This window comes from Anopheles funestus, chromosome 3RL (genome assembly GCF_943734845.2).
Source record: "Anopheles funestus chromosome 3RL, idAnoFuneDA-416_04, whole genome shotgun sequence".
NCBI classification, from domain to species: domain Eukaryota; kingdom Metazoa; phylum Arthropoda; class Insecta; order Diptera; family Culicidae; genus Anopheles; species Anopheles funestus.
Window position 1 is genome coordinate 46,264,766 of NC_064599.1, and position 27,143 is coordinate 46,291,908.

At 35.9% G+C, this 27,143-nt stretch overlaps 2 protein-coding genes across 9 annotated transcripts in view; one reads left to right on the forward strand and one right to left on the reverse strand.

Annotated features, from left to right (window-relative positions):
* LOC125768075 (mucin-5AC-like) overlaps nucleotides 1–3,960 on the forward strand; it is a 34,644-nt gene extending 30,684 nt beyond the window's left edge. For all 4 annotated transcript variants that reach the window (XM_049435259.1, XM_049435262.1, XM_049435263.1 and 1 more), the window contains 6 exons: nucleotides 260–430; nucleotides 503–1,219; nucleotides 1,287–1,541; nucleotides 1,604–2,575; nucleotides 2,650–2,787; nucleotides 2,917–3,960. In XM_049435259.1, coding sequence (XP_049291216.1) covers nucleotides 260–430; nucleotides 503–1,219; nucleotides 1,287–1,541; nucleotides 1,604–2,575; nucleotides 2,650–2,787; nucleotides 2,917–3,012 — 2,349 coding nt within the window. In that variant the 3' untranslated portion in view covers nucleotides 3,013–3,960. The remainder of the gene's footprint in view (nucleotides 1–259; nucleotides 431–502; nucleotides 1,220–1,286; nucleotides 1,542–1,603; nucleotides 2,576–2,649; nucleotides 2,788–2,916) is intronic.
* Nucleotides 3,910–23,573, reverse strand: LOC125768089 (CD151 antigen-like). Of its 5 annotated transcripts, none has more exons than XM_049435300.1 (6): nucleotides 22,893–23,573; nucleotides 13,794–15,093; nucleotides 7,845–8,036; nucleotides 5,437–5,610; nucleotides 4,995–5,168; nucleotides 3,910–4,875 (listed from the first exon to the last, which is right to left on the reverse strand). In XM_049435300.1, the coding sequence occupies exons 2-6, from the start codon at nucleotides 14,085–14,087 to the stop codon at nucleotides 4,732–4,734; spliced, it is 978 nt and encodes a 325-aa protein (XP_049291257.1). In that variant the 5' UTR covers nucleotides 14,088–15,093; nucleotides 22,893–23,573; the 3' UTR covers nucleotides 3,910–4,731. The 5 variants fall into 5 exon arrangements, with proteins under 5 accessions (XP_049291257.1, XP_049291259.1, XP_049291256.1 ...); XM_049435302.1 differs by having other exon boundaries at nucleotides 22,888–23,573; XM_049435299.1 differs by lacking the exon at nucleotides 22,893–23,573 and adding an exon at nucleotides 21,461–22,868.
* Between the last annotated feature and the right edge of the window lie 3,570 nt (nucleotides 23,574–27,143).

The following is a 27,143-nucleotide window of genomic DNA, read 5'->3' on the forward strand; positions in this document are numbered from 1 at the left end:
ATGCATGATTTTGGTGGTTGCAACTGTTTTAAAGTTTTTTTTTCTTTTCTCTATCGCGCTCCTTCTGTATCTCGCTCGCCTTCCTCTATGAGTGATTTTTTATCGGCTTTTGTGTTTTTTTTACTGCTGAGCTATATTTGTAGATACGAGGCTTAGTGAGTACTATCGCTTTTGCACGTAACTGTAGATACGAACTGCTCTAATTTGTAGTACTGAGAGTTGATTTTAAATAACATATACTTCGCTTTGCCATCAACAGGGTACGACAACTATTATAGAAATATTGCGCAAGTACAACGAAGCGAACCAGTTGGATGCTAAGGTGAAATCGGATAATGTCTTTAGCCTAACAGGGGGCAAGACAAAATCAACGAACAAAACGAATATTACTGGTACTACGACACAAGTTTCTTCGGTGGAAAGTTCCAATGTAAGAAAAATAAAACTAATGCCTGAATTCTGCTAATGATACTAATACGGTGTTTTTTTTTTCATCTCGCAGACTGGCAACAGAGTTCATGAAGATGTCAGAGTCTCACGACCAAATTCACCCGACTTAGTGTATCGATGGAAACCGATCATAACATCAAGCACAAGTACGAACGATAACGAATTGATTCCTACAACGAGTGAGCCAAAGACCACAACGGCATCAGCTACACCGAGTGTGTCCGAGAATACCGTACCAGATATGATGGGAGTTGGTAAAGGAAATTTTGGTTCGGTAGGATTCGGTTTAGATAGTGGTGAGGAGCCATTTCCTATAAGCAACAGTTCGGAAGAACCATCCGCTACGATAAACCGGAAGAAGAGTGGCGTCATAAGTGTTAGAAACGAAAATACCGGGTCGCCTAATTCGGAGATTAACCTATTTTCAACATCAAGCGTACCTACCGTGGATGACACTACCATATCAACCACCGGGAGGGTAATTATAGCATCAATTGTTGAAAGTACAATGCCTTTTGAACGGCCTACAAGCACAACGCCTTCAACCACTACTAGACCAACCACTCCCTGGACAACGATTGTTAGCACAACTCCTAGCACTACGAGCACTTTGAGCACAACAAGCACAAAGGCGTCTACATCTACCAGCACGATGGTTCCAACTACAAGCAAAAGTACGTTACGCAAATCGACAGCAACTGTTTATCCTGCTACCACACAAAGAACACGTACAACAACATTCTCCGATGCGGATGATTTAGCATTCTTGGTAAGAAATATCGCGTAGAAATAGTCTGCAATTGAACAAGGTCAAATAATATTGTATGTTCCTTCAGCGTCAACTAGCAAGATTCCTGAACGGAGGGCAGTCACCAAGTAACAATGGAAGAAAAACTACAAAAAAACCTACCACTACTTCAACTACTACCACTACCACCACTACTACTCCGAAACCTACTACGACTACAACAACGTCGACTACTACTACTACTAGCACAACTACAACGACTACTACGCCCAGCCCAACAACAACGCCGAGTTTAAGCACCGTCATCATTGATAAGGATGATCCAGCCTTTCTAAACGATGTGGTACGTAACAAGTTTTTCCTTCAAGTGAAGCAATGAGTCTAATCTGAGATTTTACTTTCTAGCGTAAATTGCCCAACTTTGCAACACCAAATCCCCTCGTCGATACACCGCTGGCTAATAGAATACTTCAGCTAGCAATACAAAGAGATCCCAAGAGCATCGCACGATTACCCTTGAAAACTGGGAATGAGTTTCCATCGTACGAAAAGCCACGCACCGAGAGTCAGCCGAAAGAAATCTCTAAAGCGACTACCCTGTCTCCGGAGGAAATAGAGAAAACGAAAAAGCAGCTGGATCGGGAGGTACAGCAGTACAACAATGATTTGAAACTTCTTTCGAATCTACTGGGAAGACCCATTACCGAGAAAGATATTCCGAGTCTTACCAAGCAGCTTGGAACAGGTGGCTCCGGACCATTGTTCGCAAATACTGGACTATCGGCGACGAGAACGACGACAACGACGACAACAACGAGCACAACGCACCGGCCAACCTCAACAGCAGACGGTGAGCTGTTGAAGCAGCTGCTTCTCACGCAACAACAGCAACACAATAGCAGCCCAGCAGTTATTGAGCGACCAGAGTTTTACGGTAAAACTAATGAAGCAATTTTGGCAGCCGTACTGAAGCAGCGTGGCATAGGACCGTCAAATACGAACGGAAATATTGAGGACATTTTGGCGCAAATATCGCCTGGCGCTCGGACGTCTACTTTACCTCCGATAGTTATCACAACACCGCGGCCCACACCGAGACGCGTTCGTCCCCCACAACCACCGCCATTACGATCACAAAGCCCAATTCTGGACGGCTTGAGTTGGTTGTGGCGTGAATGGCAAGCGACAGCTCCACAGCCACGTAATCGAGTTCCTGCTTCTGGAAGTAGTGCCGCCACCAGTGTCCGAACGGGAACGTTTGGACTGAGTGGTGGTGGTGGTGGTGGTGTTGGAGGTGGTGGTGGGGGTGGCGCTGGTGGAGGAAGAACAGCGTCTCTAGCACAATCGTACGGAGATGAGGGACTAGACCCGGATGCGGTAAGAAATTTCCTTCCATTGGATCCTAAAAGCAATTGAATAGGCATATTGAAGTGAAACTTTTCTCATTGCAGAAACCAATCAACCCCAGCGTCACTGAAGAACCACCATCGTTGTTTGGCGGGTTTGGCATCAATCCCGGAGGACAACTGTTGAATGCAGCGATCGGTGTGACTCGTGCTGTATCACAGTTCCTAGGCGTAGCGCTACAGGTAGGTCGTGGACAAACAGTTTTTTTTTCTTTTCACCCAAACCAAAAAAGTTGTTCCTTTAAACAATGATCACGAATCGAAAACTTTCTACCAATGATTCCTCTTTACGCTACCATTCTTTTTACGCAGGGAGCAGCCAAATCGTTTACTTCCGCGTTTCGCCCACCACCAGTCGCTAGTGAACCTGCGGACGACCTGAGCTACTACCGTTTCAGTGGTAGATAATGATTCAGATGGTTTACAAAGAATTCTGCGCTTCGCATCGCAACTTTCTAGACAGCAGAGATCGATACCGCGAATAACGATAGCGTTTTAGCAGATTCTTGGCGCAGATCTTGCCGTACCGTTGCCGTTTGGTGTAAATAACTTTCCGTTGCGGAACTAAAAATTTAATTAGTAGCAGTATCTGAATGAAACCGTTTTTTCTGATATCAATTCAATTAACATACGGTAACTGTAAGTCGTGTACCTCAATAATTTCAGGTTAGAAGAGTCAATAGATTAAAGAACCTTGAATAGCTTATGGTTGATAATTTTCGCACTAAGTCGGTAAACTGTCTAGTAATAGTCTTGGGCGGGTGTAATGGAAAACATGGTTATAGATGAGAGAAATGAACCCTTGTGAGCTCATAATTGATAAGACTGTATCGTGTGAAAATTTAGTTACTTGTTCGCTGTGTGTATTTTCTATTTATTTTACTTTCTCAGGAGGACGCGCTAAGATTGTTGAAATCGTTATGCTGAACATGCTGAAATGAACCTTAGACAATTCAACAAGGATAGGATAGAATACATAAATCGATTCGTAGGAGTATTGAAACAAACTTGCTGTGGCTGAAATTGGCCCGAGAAACAGAACTGTTTGTTGGAAAAAAGCAAAATTGCTCAAGATTTCTCAGTTTGTTGTTGGAAAAGCTTTCACAAGTAAAACAAATGGGGACATTACGTAGCGTAAAAGGTGATTGTGTGCCATTTCCGTGCAGCTTCGGAGACGGCATTGCTAGGTAATTGAATTAAATTCGATGGGCTCTCTACACCAGCTGTAATTTTATATGTAAATTATAGGGAAGCAGCGTCTTTTTCAATGAAAAGCGTAAAACTAGCAAAGGCACACTGAAACAATTTGTACATACATATGGACATAATAAATATATATTTTACATGTATTGCCTATTTCCTTTTGCTTCGTTGCCCGTTCGTGGTGTGTTACATCGTAGCAACTTTTATGGAGTACCTTATTCAATAAACTAAGCACATTTAACGGTTATATGGTTCCTACCTCAAAAGTTAGTTTGGTGAACGTCATTAGTTGTCTGACGATGTCTAATCTTGCACCGTTTTCTATGTGAATTTTTCATTTTTTTTAATCTTTACATTTGAAACATATAATTTGTTGGCAATTTTTTGAATGCAACGTATTATATCGCATACGTTCCTTTTGCTGTAGGCAACTACTTATATAAGTTTACTTTAAACTGTACTTTATTATTTATGCTGCGCCTTATCAGTAGTTTTGCTTTGCAATAACCCCGCGCATGAAATATAAGTTATTTGGAAATGTATTACTGTTTTTTAAAACACTAGTTACAAATTTTCACAAAAGAAATGTCACAAAGTTGATCTGTCTGCCTACAGCATATTCAAATGCCGCGTGACTAAAGGTAGCTATGTGCTTATATTATGTTCTAATAGCATCCTTTCCCACTTGCTATCCTATTGCGATAAACATTATCGTAGTCACTGCATTGCATATAGCTTCTAGTGTGTTATTAGAATGTTTTATTCAACCGCAGCGTTACAAAAAATCCAAATCGCATTGAAACAGGTAACGTGTTACATGGCTTGATTGCTCCATTATACGCGCTGATCGTCGTATCCATAGATAAGGCTGATGTTGTCCGGGAGCGGATCCATTAGCTCGACTATTGGATCCGCTGGCTTTTGTCAGTCGAGTACATCTTTTAGTTTCACGTACAAACAGCAGGAGAGAACCATACCGAACACCTGTATCACGCTCAACCCAAGTCCGATGGCACCGAGAATTATCAAATGATATTTTAGGTCATCCGTCATCTCGTATATGCAGCCCTATCAAAGAGATAGTTTCGAACGTCGAAAGCATGATTAGAAAGCAGGCCAACAAGCACTGTCCCAAACTGCTATAACTCAGCGTTATTGGCGAAATGGACATAGCCGGTCAAACATACCGTATAGTGAATATTGCTAGGACCATCACGTAAACCACACTTTGCAACCACGGTTATACAGCACGAATCTGGCACCAAACGACCCTCGGTTGGTTTTATCAGATCTTTGCGCCGTGACCGCAACCACACACTATGTCGCCAATCTTCGAATCGTATAGCACCACAGCAGGAAAACTGTTCGGCAGGTCAATTCAACAGAATTTCCGTGTTCCGCGTGCGGCACGGATGGCGTATTGGCACACAAACGGCGTGTCGCGCATTGTTCCGGTGTTCGATGTTGGAAGCGGATGAAAGAAAGAAGAAAACAAAAATATGCAAAAAGGTATTTAATTACTGTCAAATAGTTTATTTTTTTTCAGACAAAATGTTATCTTGTCCAGTTTTAGCAACGTTAGCAACTTTGCCAAAAAACGGGAACAGGATGTTATGTTGTAATGCGTACCTCTTGCTGCAGGCTGTCGATGGCTTTTGTTTGCCGTTCACTCACACCGTAGTGTTCCATGAAGGTTGCGTTGAGGGTGTACTGCAGCTCCGTCTCGATTTGCGTTTCGTAAAGATAAGCTAAGCCGCCCACAATGAATTCTAGCAGGAACACGATCAGCAGAACGAAAGTATACTGAAGATACACAAAACAGAGACCACAACAAAACATGAAAATATTTGCTGGACATGAATTTTTACACAAAAATACCACGCTATAACATTACTGAGTGAACACATATCTCACTCCCGCCATCATATTGTTTTGATCGCAACAGTGTATTAGGAAATAGATGGAAATTTGTATCTGGATTCAATTATGTCACTCTACCGAATCGGCCAAATGAAAACAATAAGAGACTTTTAGTTTTGGACAATCATAAATCGTGTAGCGCAGAGGAAAGTTTTACGCCAATCGTAATCTATTTCCTTATTATTTAGGTATTTATATGTGCATTTTTAACTGATGGGTCACATTTGCTAAAGACTTGTTTGAGTCAAGTCATTATTCCCCTTTTTTGTGTTATGCGTTTCTCTAGAAAAGACAAGGACCGATTATATCTAATTGGTACTGAATTCTATAACTGCAATAGTTATGTTTATCAACAAGCAAATACAAACATATTTAAAGAATTTAATTCAGGAACACGAATGGATCTTTTGTAAACAATTGCTTCTAATTAAATTGTGCTTGCAGAAAGGCAAAAATCGATACTAATGTGCAGATGATTTGCCGACATCACATCGACATTCAATGCACGATCGGATGATGCAGATTATTCGATTGACGTATCAAGGACGTTGTAATGGAAAAGATGATGCATCGTCATTGAACGTTTCGTTATTCTTTTCACCACCAATAAATAGCATCACGTTTGTGTCATGCGGACCGTCGAGCATAGAGCAAACGGGAATAACCTAACTAATTCTTATGGTGGTAGAATCGGTTAGTTACGTTCATTAGATGCTGGTTTCGACGCTTTTCTGTTCGTAATGTAATTGCAATTAAATGGGAATCGTGACTGCGTGTGCATAGTAATCAAATTTAATTTACAAACGAAGAGCTACTTTCTTCCAAACTAAATGGTGCTGTTAGCACAATGTCAAGAGCGAACGGTTAACGTCGTGCTGCGCATACGGATACATAGATTGTTCTTCATACGAAGTCACTGTTTATTGGATAGAAGAATTTCGGAAACACAAAATATGCGCTATACAAATGTTAGGCTTTCGAAAGGCAAACATTTCCCGAGGCGTAAAGCGACGTATGTTTAAACATGACGGCCTTTGTACACAACGCACGGGTATGACCATTGCATATTGTCACATTAACGCCGGTGGGAATTTGAGGTTATGTAAAAACATTCGAAGTATCGAACGTGACATTGTTACAGTGTTGGAGATAGCGGAGGACAGAAGCAATGAATGTAGAACGGCCATTTGGCCATCGAAGCATTCAAGAGTGGCATAACATTAATTTATCGATTATAAACTTGTCGCTAGCATGTTTAATTGAACATACATCAATGTGATTAACGTCGAACGTCGGGATCTTTCCTGTCACAACAATTATCAAAGGTGAACCTAGCGGCACATAATGCGAAGCACGTGATGTTCCAAACATGATCAATAATTAGTTGTAACAAAAATTTTGCATTTCTTTCATTATTAGAATTATGCTGTTTTATATAATATTATATCAGTTTTTCCTTATTATATGTCAAGCTTTCAAAAATATAATTCGTTATACCTGTTTTAAAAGCAAGTTACTGATAATGGGGAGCCGTACGGCTCGATAATGTAAAAAATGTATCGTCTGAATTTTTAGCAACTTTCATCACGGTGTAGAGTTAACTGCAAAGTGTGTGAATAATAGCCGGAAAAATAATAGTGCAGTCAACAAACGTACTTTTGTCATGATAAATAGATGTAAGCCGATTACAAAGTTCTAAACTCAATTGGACCGTGCTTATCATAGTCGGGTGGCCAGTTACCTAAGTACGGGAACTACATTAATAAATCAATCCGATACACTCGATTTGATCTATTCAGAGCTCGTGAAGTGTAAAACGTAAGCTGTAACGATGTTGGAGCATAATGTTGTCTATTCGTGTTCAATGCTTAAATGTTTAATAAAAACAAAATAATTTAACAGTTCTCATAACTACCATTGGTGGCATAATGCATAGGAGAGTGAAGGAACACGAAAGTTATTTCATAGAAAGTGACACGCAATAATAGAAAAAAATGATGTTTTTCTAGACAATCGAATTATGTGGAGTGTATAAATTGATCAATTCGGTCCTTGTTTCTTTTCTATTCGCTTCATAAGATTGGTACCACTATAGCCGTTGAATGTTCATTACTTACCAATACCAATACTCCACGCTGCTCATGCCATACTCCACAGCATCCAAGAAATCCACCAAAAACCGCAAGTAACCCCGCGGCCAATAAAGCGTACGTTCCGATAACATAGTTGGTAGTTGATAGAAGAGAAATGTATTGATGTTTCCAAAATATCGTCCAAAGGGTAACACCAACTATTACTAATCCGGATATCTGAAATTGGATTAAAAAAACACATTTTTGAAACATGGGAAAAATAAAAAAATCGAAAATCTTTTTTTCATTAATATACCAAACTAAAGCATTTATTACAGCTATTCGTTTTACAACATTATATCATCGATGAAATAAACAAATACAATTTATATACTGTTTAAACTCTCCAAAGATTTTAAAATTCTACTCTTGAGTTTTGACAACAACTGTGTTAATACAAAAATATACTATTATGCTATTGTTATGTCGCATTCTAGCCTTAATAATAAAATATATATATATTTTTGTGTATTTGTGTAATGTGTATTTAGTTTATTAACGCTAATAGTAATTATTTTGGTTGATCTTTCTTTTTAATTACAGTGATGTATTATAACATTACAATAAAACTATACAAATGAAAACAGCTACAAAAAAAACCAAAAAAAAATATTAAAATTAATTAACAGCAGCACTAGAATTCCTAAACTTAATAAATATTTCAATAGCAAAATAGTACGATAGTATTAGAGTGGAGAAAAACTCGAACTTTCGGCGCAAATTGAAGAAACCTGTAAAATATTTTGAAACGTTAAAGCAGCGAGAAATGGATGGATTTAAATTGGTTCATTTATATTTGATCGATAATTGATTGGATCTTAGTATTACGAAAACATAAACTTGGGGATGAACGATTTTGTTAAACACAAACTTGTCTTAACTTAGCCTTAAAAATAATTTGTCATGTTTAATGAGTTAGTTTTTCAACACTTACTATAACATTTTTGTAAGTTATACATATAACGGAAATATGTTGATCTTTTATGTTCCATTAGAAAATAATTTCTCAAATAAGAGTCAAAGAAACGAGCACCGATAATCGACAATCACTTGATGCTTTTCGTTGGTGCTTTAGACTGCTCTCGTTCATTGGTGGAACCTTTTCTTCGCGACTAAGTGTTGCCACGATTTTCATTTACCAGCTGTGGTTAGGAATGCATCTGGTCTAAAAATGTTCTGCGTTCGTCCTATGTGGAAATGATCGTCTTGCGATAGCTATGACGTCTGGCAAGGAAATGGACGGAGTCGTATAGAAATCAATTAAGATAGCGATAAAGACGAGCTGTGCGCACTAGAAACGTTTACATTACTCCAACTTGCACAGCATGATGATAAAATCTGAATGAGCTGAAGGTTTCGTACCGCTGACCACATCAGTCTCAAGTAGCAGGCAGTGAAGCGTGACGGTAAGCAATGGAAGGCTATGTGGAGCAATAGTTTGCTTTCGCTTGGATACAGATGCTGTATTAATCGTGAATATACACACGACGGCTCTATCGATCCAATGGGCTCTTTCGAATTTGCTTTGCGAAAGCCTGTGGACAAATATTTGAACCAGCTACGGTCGAAAATGCAGCTAGCTGTAAATCTAAAGTGGTGTGTTATTTAATGAAACGTTTCCTTGAATTGATGTCATTATTTGTAACGTCTTTCCCAATATCATAACATTTTATATGTTTTTTTCTCCAAATTTTATACTTTGTATTTAATTATTAGTTTCATAAAGACTTTTGATGCCAATTAAACAATTTTATGATATATCATAAAAGGCAGAGTATTATCATGGTAGTACAATATTCCCTTTAACTCTTTTCAATAAGTTCAAATGTTTTAATATGAAATTGATCTGCAGTTACAGCTCTTTTGAAGTGCTATAACTAGATTTAAGTGTGTTTTCTTAAAGATCTCTGCGCTGCTATGCTTAATATCAACGCCTGAGATCATCTTATTAACCAGATGCGATTGCCGCTGCAAACGTAGGGTTAGGACTTGTATTGTAAGTAGAGAAGATAAGTAAAGAGTTGGGACTATCATTAAGTTCTAAGTGAGTCTACAACGCCGGTTTCGTTTTAGTTATAAAAATTTCAAATAGCAATATTTTTGATACGACTATGTTGGGTATTTCGAGTCGTTGAGAGCTGTGAATTATTTGTAGCAAAAGGATTTGCATTCTTTTAATGCTAAATAAATATAAATGATGTAGAGTGGATGTATATAACAAAAGATAAATTTTCAGCCCTAAATGCTTTTCAACAGTGTCCCGCTTTTTCATTTTGCTCATTTTTGTTTTACAATATTAAAAACCACAAAAACCTAAAATTTTCCATTGATGTCGCTGACATTGAATATGAAGAATATGATGAAAATACAAGAAACAAGGGATTAAATGTATCATTTTTGTTATCCTTTCGTCCATCGTTGAATTCAAGTTCCTTCAAGTAATAAGAATGGGTACGTCGGGAACTAAACTCTTGTGATATTCGTAGGAATAATCAAAACTCTTCACAACAATGCAAAGACGCGTCTAGAAGTAGTATATTGTCTTGTTCTGTTACAATCATGCTTGAGCGTAACGTTATTTACAATTCGAAGAATTATTGAAAAAATGTAATGAAATGGATTGATGAAGTAAAACAAAGTGAAACAGATGAATGTTTTTTTTTATCTGATACAAAGTTGAATGTTTTATAAAGCTTTGATTTAGCTTTGTTTATGACTAAATGTATGTTCTTCTTTTCTAGCTCGTTGTTTTACAAAAATGAAAATTTTCCAATTTTATTGATGTAACATTATCCTAACAAATTTCAATACTTAAAGGCTCTCTCTCTCTCTCTCGCTCTTCTTTACTAAACTATTATAAGGTTATGCCGGCTATTTCTGGCTTTCTAGACTTAAAGTAGTTTTAGGTGATATAATATTTTAAACTAAAATGACATTAATATCAGTAACAAAATTTGCTACAACCACACCCTGTTCATGTATACACAGATTGTACTATAAGGGCAGAACAATTACAGGGATTAAGAAACTAAAGAAGAACTTTCCTACTCATTCGTAATTTACAGCCATATTGCCCTACGAGTTTGTTTCATTGTGAACTAATTAAGCGTTAGTTTATGGTCGACTGGCTTCTGAGTCCTGGAAATTATAACGTCATGCAGTGCATGTCCATAACTACGTGGATGCAATTTCTTTTACAATATAATATTTTAAGGACACTTTTCACGGGCGTTAAAAGTGATAATGGTGTACAACTGCACATTGAATATTAAAGCAATAAATCTTCATTAATGACCAAATTAGAAAGATTTTGCTTCGTGCGGCACATAAATTTAGAAAATATATGATACATGTATCTGATTTATATTTTACAATCCAATTCTGTTGGTTTGTTTTATGTTGTAACTAATTAATTAGTATGTAATTAGTGTGTTGTAGTCCATGCAATTATGCGTGATTTGCTGCATGTTCTTATCAAGGACTGTGTTGTCTTCAATAGTTCACATCATTACCTTAAATGCAAGAATGATCTTAATCATGCCTAAATAAAACAATATCCTAATGAAGCACTGTTACGGTTCTGTTTCCTATTTCTTTTGCCAACTTTTTCCTTTAAAATCCCCATTTTAAATAAATTGCTCAACAAGTTTTACAATACTTTTACACACCTTCAAAAAAGTATGTTGGAATTGAGACGCTAGCGATTATTTCAATCGATGGAGTGATTGGTAGACAAACTAGTTTTCAAGTACAAGTCAAACAAGACGTCCGCAGTACGGTGACAGAACTAAACCAGTTTTCTTCAAGCATTATCAACATACCGCTTTTGCTTGAAGAAGCACGATAAAATTCCACGGCAAAAGGAAAATAGTTGCACAGCGATAATACAATAGTGCAATGTGTGTGATGTCGGCTCCATGAATGAACCCGAATAGCATTCCGACACTTGATTCTAGTACCTATCCGAAATTCGTAGAAGGGAGAATTCGAATGTTCGAAAGCATGGAACACATGCGGCAAATGAAAAAAAAACCATCAACAAAAACGAATATCTTTAACAGCTATGGGGAAAGTATTTTCACACTGCCATGCTATTCTATTTCAAACTGTTCCTTTTATTTGCAAACCAATTTTCCAACTGCTGCGGGTGGATTAAATGATAGATTTGACAGGCACATCATTCACAGGTGTCCATGTGTGCCATACAGGGTAAGAAAATTGATCGAATGAACAAAAGCCATAATTGGTATCTTCATCTGCTTTTGCCGTGAGCATTTGAACCTATCGTCAATGGTAGAATTTATTTTCCGAAGCTATTGCTGTTTCATTGGGAAAAGAGATTTCGGTGACTTTGTAGTTGTTTTACGATGTACAAAGTTATGGCGGGATTTAAAAATGAAACTTAATGACTTTTCACCAAGGCGTAGCAATTATCAACAGTCATTTTAAGTGAGCCAACTGACTACCAACAAACGAAATAAAGTATCCGAATTGGTTATGTGGATTGTGTTCTCTTCATACTGAGCTAACTAACCCTATAACATTTTCCACGGCCATTACGTTCTGCTAAGGATAATGGCTGCAGAATAACTATTATTGTTATTTTTTTAAACCCAAAATTTAATTTTAGTTTAACTCTACCATTAAGGTATTTATGATAATGATTAATTCTTTCAAATATGAATTTGGGTAGATAATGTTCTGTGTATAATGGTTAGGATAACATTAAAAAATCATTTTCATGTTTTTGATTGTATCAACGTACGTTTAAGATGAAATCAACAACAACCCCTGATTCAATATGATTGAAAAAAAAAACACAATGATTTGTCGCGTGCTGTGAAAAAAACCTCTCAACGAAGAAGACACATGGCTAATATAAAAAAGCAAGGTCAAAACATTTAGGACAACTGTCATTTTGATAACCAGCAAACATTGTTCAGAGAAGAAACCGGTCATACAGCATTCGAATGTTCATCAATTACGTACCGTCAACAAGCTTTTTTAACAATGAATATCCTAGAAAAGGAATTCGAGGAGTACGAATCATGTTATATTAGTGTTTTTGCTTCGCCTTTTAAAAATGTAGTTCAGATGATTCTTTGCAGGATCTAAATTAATGTATCTGACTTACGTTGAATTTGATTTTAATGGTTTCTCATGCTTTCTTTTTGATTATTGCACTTTTGTAATTAGATTCGTGAGTCGATCAACAGTATTCGTTTCTTCTAATGGTGGTTCAATGCAGGATTGAATAATAATGATTATATATTCCCTTATATATTCCTTAAAAGTATAGCTCCACTGACATTCTTTAGATTCCATTGGCGTATATCGTACCAGACATACGAACCAAGCAAAAGTTATCATAATATATGTGAGGTACGGATTTAAAATATCTACCCACAACTCTGCTCCAATTTCATTTTCATGTCGACATTTACAAATAACTTTTTGGTATGGGTAAGCAAATGGCTACGTTTTTAGCAAACTTTCAAGTGTAGCTTCTATCAAATTTCACTTTTAAATTATTCTGAAATGTAGATCCTACCTGCGACACACAGGCCGTGAGTAATGTATCTCTGAGGTGAATCTCAAATAATTGACTTTTTTTTTGTTTCGGCTACAGTTTAAGCCACAGTGTATATTCTTTGAAAAACATTAAGCAGAATTATAAATAGTTCACTTGTGCCAACCTATTTTTGTGATGAGTTCTAGAAGGTTGAGAATATAAGCAAGATTTATGCCATTTCATACAGTGAATGGTTTGCTAAATGCATTACATTTTCATCTATACATTTTATGTTTAAGCGAACGTATTGCTGTTGAGTTTAAAATTGCAAAAAATTATAAGAAAAACGTCCAACGAATCCAAGTGAGTTCCAACATGTTTTCCAACAAAACAAAAGAATATCTAATCGATCGCGTACTTACCAGAAATATGGTGTTGAATATGTGCAACGAATACTTGATAAAGTTAATGCTGCAACAATCAGAATCCCGTGTTTTCTGCTTTGGTTTTGTCAGTTTCTTATTTTGGCTGGTTCGGGAAGTGCTTTGGCCATTGTTGTTACCAGCCTCCGTACTGCTAACGATGGTAGGATTCTGTTTCGTTCGTCTACCCATCATGGATGTCGTGCCCGTCGCTGTAGACCCGGTGTAGATTATGCTCTCGGGTTCGAATGGCTCGATTTCGGATGTATCGTCCGGTTGAAGAAAATGCCCCATCGGCAAAGATTTACTCAAAGTGCGAAGTGTTGGACAAAGCAAAGCAAACGATTTTCCAGAAAAGTTACTTTGCCAACATTATACAATTGGTGTGGCAGGCACTCGGGGATGGTTCGTACGGGTAGTTAGTTATCGGTTATTTATGGCACGGTGAATAACATAACCCAAGTATAATCGATTTTGGCTCGGCTCACAAACAGCCAAATTCTAACGAGTCCGTCGTGATGGTATCATAAATATTCTATCGTGTGTGAACCTGAACCTCGTGGCTATTACAAAGGCGCAAACGTAGCGCATGTTAGTAATGCCCCCGATAAACTGCGGTCTACGGACGTTTTATTTGTCTGCTTTTAAACTACTGCCACGCACTTTTCGAACAGCTCTTACTACGTTACGACCACACTCCCTTTGGTCATGGAGCACCAAGGTAGTGCTGTTCCTTCGTACTAGATGTTAGCTTCGGACACGGCTACAGAACTCAAGATTTGAGCAATGGTAACCGAGAAAGGTGGTCAATTAAAATCGACCATCCGCAATGGTCGACTCAGGTTGATATTTTGGATCTCGTTACTTTTGCAATCCGTTAGATGTTGCTACCTTTGGCCAGTTTCAACTCGTTGTTTGCGTCAGCAAGCAGTACTATTCAACCAACGGCTTTGGTATTTTGTGACAAATACACTCTTCAAATTTTTCCACATTTTTCTTCGATTGTTCACAAAACTGATGTGATGTTGTTTTTGTATTACACAAATACATTCAAAACTGAATATTCCAAGCAATAGCAATTTTATCTGATAACAACAACTCGATGGTATTGACAGTTGATTGAGCGTCCTGTACGTTGGTTATCTATTGAGTACGATGGATATTGATTTGGGTTTTTCGACTGTTTCAATAATGTTTGAAGAGGGTATAAATATTGCTCAATGCTTTTTGTGCGCGTAATTTTATATCAAGTTGCGACAATTCATTGTTCGTCGATCTCAATTTTGGATGAGCTTTGCACCTGAAAATGAAAAACAGAGGTTGTTGTTAGAATTGTAAAAATATGTGAATTTGTTTCGTTGTTTTAGTAACATTTGCATGAATTTTTAAGGCATACCCTATACATTATAATACATATTATATAGAAGCAATTATGATTGTAGAGCGACATAAAATAACTGTTTGAGAACCTTTTATACTCATTTAACAGCCTGACGGTGTATACCATAATATTACACCCACGGTTTGTGCTGATTTTCGTGCAATACATATCAGGAATGTGTCATTCATTATATTATTATGGCTTTCACCGTATTATCGAAAAAAATTCAATAAAAAAACGCTTTATAGTTTAATGCCATCTACTTTCAACAATTTAATTCAGAAATATATTCAATATGCAACTGATCAGCGCGAACCAACAAGCATATGAAAATTTCCACACTTCACGTTTCGGTGAATCAATTCTTGCATGCTGCCTGTAAGTCGAACACAGACCGACTGTTTTGCGCTAGCAGCAAAGTTAAAAAAAAATGTTGCAATGCAAAATTGAGCATTACTAGTGTCCATCAGCAAGTGCTCGGAAAGAAACTTTGTATAAATTAACGTTTATCACAGATAAATCTGAAAACTTTCGCTCAACAATTCTTAAAGAAATCATCCAGAAAACCGTCGCCGATAGCGCTGATATGAAACGAAAAAAACTCGCATCAAAAAATTCTTAGGCAAATAACGATTTCACGCCTTGTGGCAGCACCTAGAAAAGCGTAATACTTGGTATCGGATATACCGTGGAGGGAAAAATAAAATAAAAAAAGTTTTCAGACGAATACAACTACAAACGAAAACCTTCCAAATGGCTAGGAAAAAGAGGCACGAAAAAAACTTTTTCCATTACCAAGATAGCGTACGACTTTACTGTTGTTGTTGTTATTCATTGAAGAAAATTTCCGTATCTTAGTTTAACATTCTTACTATGGATTAATGTATTAACGAATTCACACCCTGCTTAATTTGTTTTTTAGAAAAAATACACGAAAATATATATGAAACAAACTAAGTTTTTGACAACTATTGCAAAATATTAGTTACTACTAAAATAAATAACAGTTTTAAGGAAGAATGATATTAATGATTCTTGATTGCATAAACAAAATAAAATTAGATAACACTTTTCGTTTCTGTTAGTTATCAAACGTAAATGTTTTTTAATGAACTATTTTTACAATTTTAGTAGTAGATTCTAAGTAATCAGGTATAAATTCTCCAGTTTTTACTGTTCAGTAACTGCAGTCTTTTTCTTACTTTTATTTATATACCCATAGCTGAATAATAAATCAATCTTAGAACAAAATTTTGTATCTGTGAATAATTGGCATATATAATTTGATAGTGTTACTCTTAACGCCTCTGATGATCATTTTGCGATGTAAAACGTTTGGTCTGGTTTTACCATGTAACTAAATCTTATGGAGAACAAATTATGCGATATTTCCCGGAAGATACTTCTAAGAGATCTAAGAGATATTAATTGTTCACTTGCTGGAAAAATCTGCTAATTATCAGATTTAAAATAAGCTACCAGTTATTTTGGTAACTGTATAGCTGTAGCTGTAGTGAAAGGACTACAGAACGGGTAAGTCTGTGTCAGAATGTTGTCAAGCATGTGTGTACAGATTGTACACTTACTGATTCAATAGGAAAATTACTGCAAATGCAACGAAGTAACATGTTCATGAAAATGACTAAAAGGTGTATTCTGTTTTGATGTTTTCATGTCCTTCTGACACATACCTTTGAAAAATAGGCACTTGTTTCTAGTCATAGACTTTCTTGCTACCCAAGAAAATATAATCTATTCACAAAGAATGTGCAAAGAATTAGCATGACAGTAAGTGCGTTAGGCTGTATGCGAGTTCTGATTTGGGATTGTGTTCACCCACACTAAAAATAGCATCAAATAAGTAACAAGAATTCCAGCGTACAGCTTACTGTAAGCTATCTAACATGTCATAGGTCACCAACATGGCTTGAATGATGACAAAATGACTGCGAATGATATGGCTAATGGATTACGGTCCCAGGACGGATAAGTAGTCCTTCCAAGTATGTAGAAAAACAACAACAACCAAAAAACCAACTACCGATTCATGAGACAAACTGGAATGTAAGTAGCAAGTTCGTAAACATTTGTTTGGACAGGAACGTTCACCTTCGTTGTGTTGTCTGACTCCTTATCGTACGAATCTTACCGAAGCAAAATTTAATGTTTTAGAATGCTTTATTATGTTTTATTTTGTAAATTCACATTGAAAAACAAACAATATTACATAGAGAAACAGCTTCACCTGTATTGCCCATTGTGTTGTGCTTTAAAAATTAACCTCAAAATAAATCTAACCTTAAAGCATAAAAACAATGTACAAGTACCTGTAAATATATTGGATAATACAAGTTAAAAGGTATACAAGCGCTTATTAGTTCATTAAATATTGTAAATTAAGTTTGTTTCCATATAATTTTTTACATAAAAAGTTGCTCTAAGCTGTTCCACACATTCAATAACTAAAGTTGTAAACGAATATCGATGAATACATTCATTGTTCATTTCCGTTTAAAGTTAATATGTAAAGGTAACGGAATGTTCGCAAAACGTACTGCAACAATTGAATTTCGTATTAAACCATTATAAATCTAAAAGGAAGGAATAATGCTACCAAGCCGGTGAAATAATAATTCCAATGAAGTGATTGTTCAACCGACGATCCTATAGAAGAATGCAAATTTGTTTTTCTAAATAAAATCGTCAGTAAATATTTTGCCTTCAGATGGTCTCATTCATCAGTCTTTTCTTTCATGCTGTGATCGTACTGTTATTCGTATATTGAATTGAAAAGTTACAGATGGAATACCAATTTTCGAATTATGATGTTACGAATTACAAAGCTTTTAAAAAGGTAAATAAAAAATTACTGACACATAGCAAAAGCCCCGCTACATCCTTTAGTACACATATTATGAAAACTGGGGTTTGCTATTATATTACTTTGAGTTCAGTTACATCACAAATATAAAATAATTTTAGCTTGAAATTGTTTACATTGCAGTTCTCGTTTGTTTCTGCCCTGTTCCACGTTCAGGGTAATATGAATCCGGAATTTAATTTGCATGACCCAAAAGCAACCAAATACATATCACTAAAATTTTGTTTTACTTCAGTATAATTTGAATTTCAAATATCAACTTCCGTTTCACTTTTTCGTCGGTCTCCAACTATTTTCAATTGGTATGGTCAATCCGAAAAAAGCTTACAGGGGTCCCGAGTTAAAGTATTTTTATAATTTAAGTGTCATTATATCAATACGCGTAGAATATACCTGTAATGTAACTGAGCAATGAAAATCTATTCCAAAATACGTTCTTCATCTTTAGCTTTTTTATACAAAATCGAAAGCATATATGTAAGTGCGAATGAAATCCTTAAATTTTCTTTTAGTAATCCGAGTAATCTTTAAAACAGTTGGATTATAATGATAGCACAAAACTGTTTAAATCTCAAAGTTTGTTAAGAAACGTAAACTGCTGAATGGAGGAGACTTACTATAGGAAATGCCAATAAGTTAGCACAACTATAAAAAAAAGACTCTATTCTCAACACATATTTCTAAGAAATGGGAAGAATACTTGTTCGGCAAAACTAAAGCGTGCTTCCAAAGTAAATGGTAATCGGAAGGCAACATGGTTTCTGTTTTTGAAATGTCTATGGTGCATTTTGAAGCGAACGAAGTCTTGGATAAGGAACACGTGAAATATATGCGGCAATGTAAGCGAAATGTAAACACAAATGTCTACAATGCAATGAAACATGCAATGCCTGAACGTGACTTTACTTGCAAAAACTCACACGACGGGAAGAGCAATTGAACGGTTTTCAATGTTTACATTAAACTCAAATACAGGCTAGAACAGGATACATATCAATACATATAATAAACTCCTTTAAAAATTTACATTCTTTAACCAGTAGCAATACTTTAATGAAAATTAATTAAGTTAAATTGATTTAGACGTCTCTATCTCTCTTCTTGGTTTAACCTGTAAGGCCATGCCGGCCATTTCTGGCTTAATAGCCTTATTTTTTACCACGTAGCCGGTATGTGCTCCGCATGGGATTCACAAATTGATTTAGGTTCCGATAACATATTATACTTTCGGATAGATTTTAAAAGCTTATATAAAACTACTAAAAACATGTTGCGAGCTGAACATGTTAAATAGATTGATATCATACAATATGTGGTATTGCTTCTATTGAAAACATTCTAGAACTCAATAAACAGTCGTGTATTTCGAAGCATAGCTACTCCACACATGAAAGCAAATAGCTTAGTTGGAGTGAAAGGTGTGATTAAAAGCAAAGCATAATTAACATAGTTTTAATTTGGGATCGCTATTTTTCATGAATAATTCAAAAATAAATATTAAGTCAAGCAGAAGCGATTCCCATTTAGCACGATGATGAAACGATGATTCAGCCAGAATAGCTTTGCTGCTCGCAAAATTGATACTGAGCTACCCAAAATACATTCCAACGATATCGGGGCCGTTTGCGGGAGTGAAATTTATCGTCTGCACTATATCAATATCAACTTCAGCGTGAAATATGACAGTTCCGAATTCGAGCTGGGAGCAATGGCGAATGGATTGATTTCTCGCATACACTCACTTCTTGATCTACCGCGGTGCAGTAGACTTGGGTGTTTGTATAACTGCATTATTTAATCGCCACAGTACCAGTTATCCTAGAGTCATATCGTTTATACCCATTTATAGATCTCTAATCGAGCCAGCTTTTATTTTATGACAAATAAAAAAAACAGAATCAGTAAAGAGGAACAAACAATTTTCAAACGTTGTACAAAAAGGCTGTCAGGTTGATTACTTTCCTAAAAAACAAAACAGAATATTGCTTTATCGGGTTGAGATGTCCATTCAAGGTTAAAACCGTTGCAGAAATCTTCGTTTCAACAAAACATAAGGATAGAAATTGCAACAAAATTGAAGGTAAGTTTAAAAAATACTTAAAAAATTGTTAGTGAGATGAAATGATTTTTTTTATTCAAACGTCATTGAATTGCAAAAAATCTTAGGTAAATTTCAATAAAATTGAGGAAATGCGGTTATAACTATTTTACGACCTATATGGTACTTGAAAGAAAGATTAATAAATCTATAGCAAAGCGAAAAGATGAATGCTTATTTCCTAAACAAATGTTGCTGTTGATCATAAAATTGTAATGAGTTCGGTCCTTGAAAATGGCTTACCAGGCACACATTTTTAAAAGCTTTCAATTTGCAAAACGTGACAGTGAAGCTATGAAAACCTACAGGTAGTCCAATTTTCGTGTAAGGTACATTTTTGCGAATGTTCCCAAAAAATCGATCCACATCCTAACCTGCCTAACCTCAGCGGGACGTGATGACTGTTACACTCAGTGCCCAGATTGTCATGACCCTGATTGCTTATGTTTACGTGTATGCGTGTGTGTGTGTGTGTCTGATTTTTTGTGTCCTCAGTTTTACATGCTTTTTCATTTGGCTGTGGACTTGTATTACAATGATGAGTTCGCAAGGAAAAGGTGATCGTCCATAATAAACGTTTTCAGACCTGAGCCTCCATAAATTATGGTAAAAGGGATACCACGTGTTTGTTATTTCGATTCGTGCTCAGTTAACATACAGCATAAGATGGTCGATAGAGCCCTTAAATCATAGAACAGAAGAGGAGGACATTAAAACGGTAAAGGTAAAACAGATTCGAATAAAAAGAAATCGACTGGATTTAATAGTAGCGGTAAATAATGGAACATACAAAGAAACATTCTATTACCAAGTCTCTGTAAGAAAAAGAGGTTAACAAAATTGAAAACAACTGTGTTAAAATTAAATGGCTGAAGTGATGCAATATTTACGCACGAAGGCTGGATTTTGTATGAATCCATGTCGTTTTCAGCACAAGCATAACGTGGAAAATTGTTAATATAACGATTTTTTAGATATTTTAAACTTGTAGAATATTTGGATCACATTTTTGTCAAGCGAAAGATGAATCAAATAGTTTAGTTAGCAAACTCGTGTCAACATCATTAATCAGGATCATTTGATTGATCTCGACAGAACCGCAACCCTGTATAACCAATAGCTTGTAGATCCGATTAGAAATATTTGAACTAATTTACTTTAAAATTCTTTAAAAATGCTTAAAACTAGTAGAAAAACTCTTACTCAATGATATACGATTATGTTATATACATCACCAACAAAAAGGACTGTTTAGCACACCCGTGTACATCCGTTAAACATGTGGTGAAAGATTAAATCAAACTCACGTGGAAATAGCTTCGATATAAAAAGTTCATCACATTTAGTACCATGCATTGATTGCAAAATAATGCTTTGATAACTTTGGAATATCGATCAACCTACTAAAAAAGAACCAAAAGTATGTCGTAGTCAACGCGAGAATAGAAACGACCACGATACAGGTTATGATTTATCTTTGTGTTAAAAGCGATATGTGTGGCGGTATTAGCACTTTACTTTGATACCAGTTTTACAAAATATTATCGAACAGCTTTCGTTTTCACATTCGCGTCACGTGGAGCACAGATTTGGAGTCAATTTATATATTTTTCCGCTTATTGCGATATTGATTGAAGCAATTGTTGAGCGTATTTGTGTGCATTTGTGTGTGAATACTGCACGGTAGGATGTCATGAAGTAATCAATATCGGTTGATTAAGCTCGTTAACGGTTGGCACATTTGTGAAATCAGAGTTTAATTACAATTAATTGTTTCCCATCTCATTTAATTTTCTCATTTTCATGCGGTGAGTTTTGTATTTTGCACCCGAATCAATGTAATATGTTACATTCGCTTACAATTGACACTGAAAATTCAAATATGGAGTTTTTTTTTCATTGCACTTCACACTTCATGAAACCTTTCCCCCCCTATTACTTGAAGCACATAATTTATATTTATGTTATGTTTAATTCACATATTCACACTTTTGCTACCACACTGTGTACTTATTTCGCCACAAGTTTACGCATACATAAATCACATCACAAATTCATTGTGCAAATATGCTATTTTCAAATATGAAATTTATTCTATACTGAAACACGAACACGAAACCAAATTTCAAATATGCCGCCCTTTGTGTATACACGCTGATTTCAGCATCGCGTAGTATCGATGATCGATGAAACGAGCTCAATATCTCATCGAATGTAACGCACACACACATACATATTTTTCACAATATTTTACCGAATATCTATAAATTTTCTCATCGTTTTGTGTACACTATTTCGTAACATCTGAGTTCTGATAATTCTAACGCGTAAGCTTAAGATGAGCATCGAAACATTGGCAGATCGACAGTGAAAACACAACAATGATGTACACACAGCCACACAAACACACACACACATGGAAGCAACGGATTGCTCGCATTCCAATCGTGGTCGGGGTCGGTCGATCTTCCACAACTCAAACTATACGGCTACTGGACAAACGGGTTCGTAAACCCAGAAAGCTACAAATTTATCATATTCAATCTTTACGAGCTCTTTAACGATACACTTTACTCACTATATGTATAACGCATTCAATGTAGTAGAGCATCACTACCTCACACAAACATTTTAATTCCAAATTATTGAATAGTGAAGAAGACTGCTGCCAAAAGCAAATCATATGAAGTGTTGAATAAACAAAGATTGTACGATGATGACGTCACTGCTTTACCTTACCGGTACGATCGCAAAAGATCACTTTGGACGCATACGCTCGAACAAGTGTAAATCGATGTTCCCGAAACAACTACACGCAAACGCGTTGCGGCACCAACCGATCACTGCGATAATATGAATGGGCGTTGAAGTTACGCGAACCGTAACGATTGCGGTTGGTTGCAAATCTTTTAAAGTTGTTTTGCGTTGCGTTATTTTTTCTGTGCACTTTAGTACCAGTAAATCACAAAGGAATCACACGAAAATCGTATACGAATACACCATACGTAATTTGGAAGATGCGGTTGGATCGAACACTCACTCGAAAACGCCTTCGAACCGTTGACTGAGTCTGCCTCTAAGTTTACAACTTCACCGTCGTGATCAGAGAGAAAAAAGTAAAGTCGATGATCGCTCTCTTTCTCTCTTTCTCTGTCTTTCTTTATTCTCTCTTTCTTTCTCTCTCGACATTCCTGCTGATGTTTACTCCATATCAGTTTTCTCTTTACATGAGCTAAATGTACTGGATTGACAGGGTGTTTGTTGTTTTCCGACGCACGACCAGATCTTTTAGCATACTTAAGTCCTCCGCTTAGGTACGGTTTCCAACAAAGCGCATGTTGGCGGACATGTTGAACGGCTTGTTTTGTATTCGTTATTGAACAGTTATGGGACAGGTCGGTAAATATTGTACTGTTTTCAGATATAAACGACGATAGCGCTCAGGTAGAACTGTCCATTCAAAAATTTGAGTCCTTTTAAAATAAATGCTTTGGCACATACCATAGCAGTATACTTGTACGATATTTGATCGTATTTGGCACATATGTAGCCGATTCTTGGATGCAAGATCACCGCAATCTTCACACCAGGTGTAAGATATAACTTCATCTCATGGTTTATGTCATCGCTAAGCAATTCACTTCTTAAAAATAAATATATCAACCTTTTTCACATTGAAAAACATAAAACGAAATCTCTTGCAATACTTAATTTAAACATTTGTTTTAAACATGCATTTATTTTTATCAGTAACAACCAAACACATTTGGAATGTCAAATAATTAAGAAGTGTTTGCTTGAAGCTCGTAGAAAAATCAGGGAAAAATAATGTGATAGAAAAAATAAAATATAAAATAAAATAATGAAATAATAATGTTATCTTGTTCAAAGTACTAAGGCCGGAAAAAGCAGGTAAGGCATAGAGTTAATGCTAAAAAATGAGTTTTATTATTGTAGAGCATGTAGCTCACAATCGAATGCAGGATAAGGATTTTTGAAATTAAATACGTATATTAAAAATACCGAGCTAGAAGTTTTTGTTTGCTTAATGACTATTAGGTAATGCTTGCCATATATTAGCAAACCACACTTTTGCCACGCAGCTACATGCAAATTCCTTGTTAACAATATGAATGAAATTTAAGACCGATCCTTTCGTGTGAAAACCCGCACCGCAACCATGAACCAACTGAACCTTCTCTTATGTATCACGTTTATGTTTCATGTTTGAGTTAATTAATTGATATTACATAGTTTAAAACGTTTAGATAACCTAGTACAAACATATCTCGATAATACGGCTATAATAAATAATAAATGCCGTTAAAATAAACAATAGATCGTTTAGATATACATATAAAGACAGAGACCCATTTGAAATAAAACATTCGAGTATTTTATTGCATATAATAGCAAATATTTTTAATTATAAATAAATAAATAAATAATAGCAAATATTTACTTTTAACCAATTTTAATTATTTAACCTTTCCAGCGCTGATAGTTCAATTAGACACTACTGATAATTTATTTATTGTTTTTGTTATGGTAAATTATATCAATTTACATTACTTTAAGATTCTATTGATTTGAAATGATTAGATGGTGAACATTTTAAAACATATACATGCTTGGGACTATGTGCCCCAGTCACAATTAATCATCGCAAAAGACAGGATATTTTAAATAAAAACACCAAATGCGCACAATACATGTACCACGAGCCATCATCATAAAGCATGCGATGTTTGTGTTGTCAACTAATTGTAACTAATTTCATCATCAAATTAATGACGAAAGACGTCTCCCCGAATGGCGCATTGTTATTCATTTTCGCAACATATGATTACGATCATATTATTCAGAAATGATTAGGCTCAATACTTTCAAACATTAAAACACGCATGGGCTGAGTTGCATGCGAGTGTGAACGAAAAACAATCCAGCTTTGAACGAAACACTTAATCGTCGTTAGAAATTGCCATACGACAACAAAGTGTAGAAGAGGCAATTTAAACATATGCCTTTAATTTTTCCATTTTTTTTTATCGAGCGTCTCATCATACCGTCCATGTGTGGCAGCTTGGAAGGAGATAGCAGAGGTAAAACTTTTCAGATTAATGGCAAAACTTTCACCCGTCATTTCAACCGTGGTAAAGAGGTCCTCCGTATTGGGAAGTGCCCAAGTGAAGAGGGTCTCTTGGTCTATTTGACTTTCGCGAAAACTCATGCCGAAATGTCTTCGAAGAGCAGCTTTCAAGGCTTTCAGCAATACAACAAGAGCATTGAAAAGTTGAGAGGCTGTGTTATCGATTCGTTTACCAGCTTGCCGCAGAAATATGTCTTCGGATCATGTGTGAAGTTTTTATTGAGATTTTGCGAGCCAGGTGTTAGCAAGAAGTTCAAATTTTATGACATTTAAAGCGATTCATAGTTTCCCAGCTTTGCGCCAATGAACAAATTTGACACAGGTCGTTTATGTGATTTTTCATAATTTTTAAAGTTAGTTTAACGATCGGTTCGATTGAATCTTCTCCAGCTAACATGTACATGGCAGCAATTTTCCAGCTAACATGTACATGCATGACTATCTAGAACTCTGTTCCATAGGCAAATGATATTAATTTATATACTGTTTATGGTTAGTAATTGTATATTTTTTATGTTTTGGATTATGGTCTGATCTTTTAGCTATTAATTTATACAATTAAATGATATAAAAGTATGAGCAATGTGTTTTATTATGTAAATACGAATCATTAGAAGAGGTTTTGTATTTAGGTATGAATAAATAATTTTTATTGCAGTGTAGTGTAAAGCAGCAAAGCTAACTTGGAAGTTGAAGGGTTTTAATCTGATAGATTTCGAAACATTTAACATCATTACCACACTTGCATGACATCTGTTTTGCATGATTCTTTTTCACGATGTAGCTTTTGCTAAGATTATCATCGTTCACATTGTGTGCAGTAAAACAAGCAATCCAAATTTTATGTGCTGTGCATAACAAAAAGAATTCTCTCGGGGGAAATAAACACTCCATTGAGTCAAATCTAGAACTAAGCAAATAAACCTTTAGTTATCATTGCACAAGCACCATAACATGGAATTTTTGCTAGAAAAGCTGCAAAGAAACAACACCGCAATCTTGTTGGACGGATATGAACATTTTCCTGTGGCTTTTACTAGCGGATTGCAAAAGAATGTGCATAGACAAACAGTTCACACCGTGTGTACTCTTTGTTTTATTGGCATCAAGTATGCAGTAAGCATCTTCATACACAAAGCGTTATTAGATCGCAAGAATTTAAAAGATAAACTTATTGAAAGTGTTCTATCATTGTATCACGCCGCAAACACACGCTAGGCATGCACCTTCCAGTCAATTTCCTATCAACCAACTACTCCCCGCTTCCTATATTCAAAATACGAAATAACTTCGAGATATGGTGCAAAGAAATTGGTTGTGCCGTTTCATTGCATTGGTCTGGTTGTACTAGAATATTTTTCTATCTGTATACTGCTATTAATCCAAATCTTGTGATGAATCTTCAGAAAAGATTAGATTTTATCATGCAAAAGTATGTAAGTGTGTTAGCAAGTAGATAGTATGATACGGTTGGTATATGCAACCCATTAACATGTCAAATCTTTGCACCTGTAACATCCATGACACTGGTTTACTAAAGCGGAATCCCATCGATATGAACTGTGACGAATAATAACAAGCTGCATTGACCTTATCAGCAGTATACTCTTTAATGGGTTTTGTTCGCACAACATACAAGCGTGTAATAAATTGCACATGTTCTTTAAACATGATGTGTGATAAGAATCGTAAAGAAAACGCAAATGTTCCACCGCAAACTTTCACCCTTTGGTGAGCAAATCTCACGGGAGTCCAAAACCCCAGAAAAACACAAAAATGTAATCATTGGATTTTGTCATCGACAATTTTCAACATATCGTAAAAAAGCGTACTCCCCGGGT